A 6,000-nucleotide genomic window follows, 5' to 3' on the forward strand; every position below is an offset into this window, starting at 1 on the left:
CACTAAGTAAAAAGGGATAGGACAAAGAAAAATAGTATTTCATTGTGTTGATTTGTATGTATAGATTATTTCTGGAAGGAAACACAAGACACTGTCTACTTCCAGGGACAAAAACGGAGTACCCAGTAACAGGAATAAGGGAAAGACTTTTCATTGTATACCCTTCTGTAGCTTTTACATTTTGAACCATTTTAATGCACTACTAATACATAAATACATAAAATGAAATCAGCACAGCACCTAATGAAAATTAAATGTTTGAAATTAATGGAAAATGAAGTTCAAGACAAAAACTGATTAGAAATGTAGCTCAAAAGGTATACAGGAGCCAGTTCATGAAGGGCCTTGTCTGGCATACTAAGTAAGGATCATGAAGGCTCCCACAGTGGAGTGTTTCTCAAAGTGTGATCTGGGGACCATGTGGAAACCTGGAGAGCTTACTAAAAATGAAGACCCCTGGACAGAGCCAGCAACATTAGGGCATGGTTCAGAAAGGCAGAGTCTGGAGTCTCCACAAACTGAATCAGAATCTTGGGGGTGCTAAGGTTAAGGCATCTGCATTTTAACAAACTTCCTAGGTGACTGTACAGGTTATGGGGAGCTTTTGAGAAGTTCTAAGCAGAGGAGTAAATTGACCAGATGTACACTTTAGATAGACCACTCTGGTGCCTGTATCTGAAAGATTTGAGAGGAGTGAGATTCTGTTAGAAGGCCCTGGAAGTATTCCAGATGTTATTTAATTTGATAAATATTCATATACACTACACTCATTGCACACCATGTGGCAAAAGTATTACCTGCCCAAGAACTACAACCTAAGCTACACCATTATTTGCAGGAAACACTGTTAAGGGAAACAAAATCCGAGGTGCTAGGATTCCGAAATATGCTAGGAAGGTAATCCAGTAATTGAGGGACTGCTAAATAAAATTATTCTATCCCATTATAAAGATAATAAAAAAAATTAGGGGTACCTGGGTAGCTAAGTTGGTAAGTGTCCAACTCTTGGTTTTGGCTCAAGTCATGATCTCACAGTTCCTGGAGAACAGAGCCAGCTTGAGATGGTCTCTTTCCCTCTCTCTCTGCCCCTCCTGTGCTTATGCATGCACACACACGAACCCACACAAGCACCAAACTTTAAATAAATACATAAATACATAAATAAATAAAAAATGGCAACCATTAAAGGGGGCTGCGGTGGAGGGAGAAAAGGGTGGAAATTCTTCATTCATTACTTGGTATATATTAAAATAGTTTTCAATAGGGGTGCCACAGTGGCTCAGTCGGTTAAGCTCAGGTCATGATCTCATGGTTTGTGGGTTTGAGCCCCGTGTCGGGCTCTGTGCTGAGAGCTAGCTCAGAGCCTGGAGCCTGTTTCGGATTCTGTGACTCCTTCTCTCTCTGACCCTCCCCTGCTCACACACTCTCTCTCAGAAATAAATAAAACATTAAAAAAAAATAGTTTTCAATAAAACCTTCTCTTTGGCCAATAAGCCATGTTTACAATGTCAAAACCCTTTTCCAATCAGCTTTGATTCATCTAAAGATCTAATTTGTTAAGTGTCCTGGACCCTATAAATAAAAGTTCCACATCTGCCAACAGCTATATCTCTTATGATATAATTAAATTGTAATAATAGTTTAATTATTTCTTGCAAGATAATGAGCCAGTAGAGGTAAAATCCTTCACTAGAAATTCACAGGAAACATAATTACAAGAATTAAAAATAAAGCAATACCACCAATATGAAAGAGTAACTGAAAGTCAGACTTTAAGCATGAAAGATGGAACTCTATTTTGTACATGCTTTATCAACTAAGAAGTATTTCCTCTACTTGTTGAAGTTTCTATGAAGTCAGAAAACCATGAGGCTTTGGGGTATAAAATTATTCTGGCAATCCATCCTTCATCTTCTATTTGCAATTTAACAAATAACCTAACAGAGACCTATTCTGCAATAAATCTACCACCCCCACAACAAAAGAGAACCCTCTAGTATAAAACTTCACGTCACTGTGACACCGCAGACACCAGAGTTATGGTGCCAGAGACCAAAGTAAGCACATGGCCACTTTCTTTTATACTCAGCTCACATTATTCATATATCTTCGTATCTTTTACTCCAGCAAAACAGCAAACAATATTAGCCAGCTTATCAGTCCTACTACAGAGTCCCAATTTAGAACAACTTTAAACAGCCCCATATTCTTCAACTCCATCTACTGCTATTCCATTCTGAATACTGGTTTTAATGTAAATGGTAAACTCAAATCAGTAAGGAACTAATCCAATATAATGTAACTGAAATGACAATCATGACAATTTCACTGCCTTGCGATCACAAAACCACGTGTTCTACATTACAGAATTTTTAACTCTAAGTTTTCTTATCCCAAACAGCATTACCTAGCAATAGACAAATATTTACCTATTAGAGATTTCTCTTTAGATACTCAGAGTGGGTACACTAGCTACTTCAATTTCTAAAGACTTACTGATCTGCCAGCATTTAAAAGTTTTGATTAGTGGCAATCTAGTTCAGAGGTCCCATAATTAATTCAGAGGACACTCATTTTCTTGAGGCCTTGAAAAATTATCCAGAGTTTCAAAATACCGGCACTAAAAAGAGCCTTTAGAGGCTATCTAGTTCAACCCATTGTTTCACATGAACCTAGTGAAAGCACTTAGAAAACCTGACAGTCCTACAAAAAGGTATCATTTTCACACATGAGGCCCAGAGAAGTTCAAGACTGTTGGGAAGTAAACCATACAAACTGGGCCTATAACCCCAAGCTCCTAACCCCCAATCGCACACTCCAAACATGCCAATGGAGTGTACTATTTTAAACTGCTGTGAGAGGCTTTCATAAAATTGTATAGGAAACATCTTTATACATATATTTGAAAATTTCAAAAAAGCAGATCTTGCAAAACTGGGAGTACAATCCAAGTGACACACCTCTTTCCCAAAACAGAAACAATGGGCTTGCTTCTCACATTATTGTTCCCTGCATCATCTGTAACTTCACTCCCTGACAAAACATAACCACTCCAACTTCCTACTCAAAGTAATTGATTTACTCTTTTTAAATGATACAACTGTCTTCTATAAATTGCTACATCTTCAAACACTAAAACAGAGAAAACACCTGCACCTAGAACTTCCATCAAAGGAAAGCAGGGACCGTTCTCAATTAACTCACTGAGGAATCAAGAAGTTTAATGCTGGAAACAGACTCGGTACTTAGGCAGAGATGATTTACAATTTCATTTTGATACCTCTGCAATATACTACGAAAAAATCTGAAGATTACAAACTATACCAGAAGTTTAAAACAAGTTCTCCACTCTTGTACAGAATACTACAAGATTATGGTTATAGGCATCTAACTCCAGAGCCTTTTTGGTGCACAGCTCAACAATTAGAGATTTCCATACTGTTCATGGTAGCATCTTCACTCCCCTTTTCCTAAAGTTGGTGGCTAGGGAGCATGGGATCAGAAGTTCCAAAAGCAGAGGGAAGAGAGAAGACATTCAGGGCTTTTTTCTTGGATGGATTTATATACTTCTGCAAGCATGTTAGTATCCGTACCAAATATAGTCTCTTGTGGAGATACTGCTATGGTTATAGACGTAGGCTCTTTATTTCATAATTGCCACGTTTACCTGCCTTCGGTCTTTCCCTTTCTACTTAATAACACAACGTTCAAAGTCAAATTTTCTCCCTTGCTAACCTCTGAACTCAAAACACATGTGCTTTTAAAACAAACTGCTAGAACCTTGTCTGACGACCACGTTCCATCACGGAAAAGGCTCACCCAGACCGGCTTTCTGGAGTATCCCAGGCCTTGGAGTCCTGCAGAGTAAAAGGGGGTGTGTCCGCGGTACCTTCGCCCTCTCTCCCACCGCCCGCAGCGGCGCCCCCGGACCCCTTTTCTCGGGGAGGCTTGGGGAGCGGTTTCCAAAGCGTCCAGACCTCAACCACCGGCCCACCTTTCTCAGGGCTGTTGTTGCTATTCCCCAAAGGGAGAACGGGGAGAGGGGCTGGCGAGCGCACAAATGAATCCCCAAACCCTTCCCACTGGGAACCCCTGGGGAGTCTCTGCAGTTACAGTGACCCTCCTCTCTCTCTCTCTCTCTCTCTCAAAACGCACAAACACAGAGGGCGGGGGTCTACAAGCGAAGCCAAAGGGAGCGGAGGGCAGCGAGCGGGGAAGGCAGGGCATCTATGGCGCCGGGGAAGAAGGGTCGTCCCGGGAGGTCTAGCCACACCACAAAGCGGGGGCCGAGCCCACACACAACGGCGGGGGCCGCTGGGACCCACCAGCTGCTTCAGGTCCTCCTCCGAGAGCTCCGCGTAACGGTACCGCTGCTGCTCGAACTCGTACCGGGTGGTTTTGGCCACCACCACCACCCGCGAGGGGCGGAAGCCGCCTTCAGGGCGGCTGCCACAGCCCGCCAGCTCGCGCGGCTGCCCCTGCCCCAGGTGTCGCCGGCCGCCGCCGTCACCGCAGAGCCGCGGCCGCGCGGCGGGGCCTCCCGCGCCCGGCCCCCTCAGCACCGCCGCCCGGCCGCCTGCCACACGCCGACAGCTGCCCAGCAGGAAGCCTCGGTAGCAAGTCATCCTCCGCCTGCCGGGGCTGCAGGCCCGGGCTCCCGCCACCAGCAGTGCGCGCCGCCCGCGCAGCCCCGGCCTCTAACTCCGCGCCGGGCGGGCAGAGGTTAAGTGCACAACAGTGCGTGGCCCGCGCCGCGAGGGGGACGTGCCCAGACGTTGACCCGGGCGGGGAAAGCCTGGCAACGGGGAGGAGGGAAAGCCTGAACGAGAGAATGGTGGGCGGGGAAGAGCCAGAGGCCTCGGGGCGGTGGGTTTTGTTTGTGTGTATCCGTTTCCATCCACGCCTGCGCAGTGGCCGCTACGACGCCCAGGGGCCGACCTCCAGCTCCACCCTCTTCCCTGGGTGGGCACCAGACCCACACGCCCGCCCCCAACTCTGTGAGCCAATCAGAGCCCGCTGCGGTTTCGGAGCCTGAGGCGCTGCGGGGATTGGCTGCGGCCAGAAAATGGGCTGGAACTCTATTTGGCGATAGAGCTGCCTTAGGAATCCAGCTGGAACCGGTCTGATGCGGCACGGGGGACTGCGGGTGGGGTTTCCAGCGCCTGGAGAGGGAGCAGGTGCCTGGAGGCACCTCCTCGCCTGGGCCTCATTATTGCCCGCGACCAGACCATATAAAACTCTTTCATCATGGCGTAGAAGACTGCATTCTTTATTGCTTCGTTCAACCAAGTCTAGTCAAATGGCCGATCAGACCAAGCCTAGGCTGGGGGCCGAGGAAACTGACCTAGGACCATGTGCACAATTTGTGGGTCTACTGCAAAATGAAAGTCAGAGCTTCTTGTGCAGAAATTATTAAGACTTTCAAGACAGCGGTAAGCTGGTTGCCAGGTCCATCTAAGCCTGGCTCCTGTGGAACTGCGCAAGTCACAGCCTCTGCTGTAACCAAAGAACTCTCCTGTCCAAAGGGGGACAGGTAGCATTTGAGGAAATTGGAAGATAGTGGGTAGAGGAATCTGGACAAGTGAAGCATTTCTGGGTGGGGAGAGAAGGTTGAGAAAGTAGCTGGGACAAGAGGGAAAGCTTAAGAATGTTAGTATTTTCGACTTTATTCTATTGGCAGTTGCTAGCCTTTTGAAAGCTTTTAAGTGGAAAGAAGTGAGTTCTGAAAACAGTGTTTGAGGCCTGTTGATCTGGCTTGCGACTGCTGTGTGGATTGGGAAGCAAAAGACACTGTTGGAAGAGTTAACCCACGGCCCTGGTTGAGGTAGTGGTAACGGAAGCGGAAGAAAACCGCTCCCATTGTGAGGGGAGAGTCAAATGGCAGTCCAAACCCTACTGTTACCCCTTCTGCTCCTGCTTTGGCTCCCTCTTGGCTTCTTTATAGTCCTAGCGCTATCAATCACTAGTCTCTGGACTTTGGGAAGGTTACTAACTCTTTCT

General features: G+C 46.2%; 1 protein-coding gene across 1 annotated transcript in view; it reads right to left on the reverse strand.

Moving 5' to 3' along the window:
- The window catches only part of NADK2 (NAD kinase 2, mitochondrial), a 52,992-nt gene extending 47,782 nt beyond the window's left edge, over positions 1-5,210 (reverse strand). Inside the window, exon 1 of the mRNA XM_039250532.1 lies at positions 4,326-5,210. Coding sequence (XP_039106463.1) covers positions 4,326-4,625 — 300 coding nt within the window. The 5' untranslated portion in view covers positions 4,626-5,210. The remainder of the gene's footprint in view (positions 1-4,325) is intronic.
- Between the last annotated feature and the right edge of the window lie 790 nt (positions 5,211-6,000).

The sequence above is a fragment of the Hyaena hyaena genome, unplaced genomic scaffold (genome assembly GCF_003009895.1).
Source record: "Hyaena hyaena isolate Hyena2069 unplaced genomic scaffold, ASM300989v1 scaffold_372, whole genome shotgun sequence".
Classification (NCBI taxonomy): domain Eukaryota; kingdom Metazoa; phylum Chordata; class Mammalia; order Carnivora; family Hyaenidae; genus Hyaena; species Hyaena hyaena.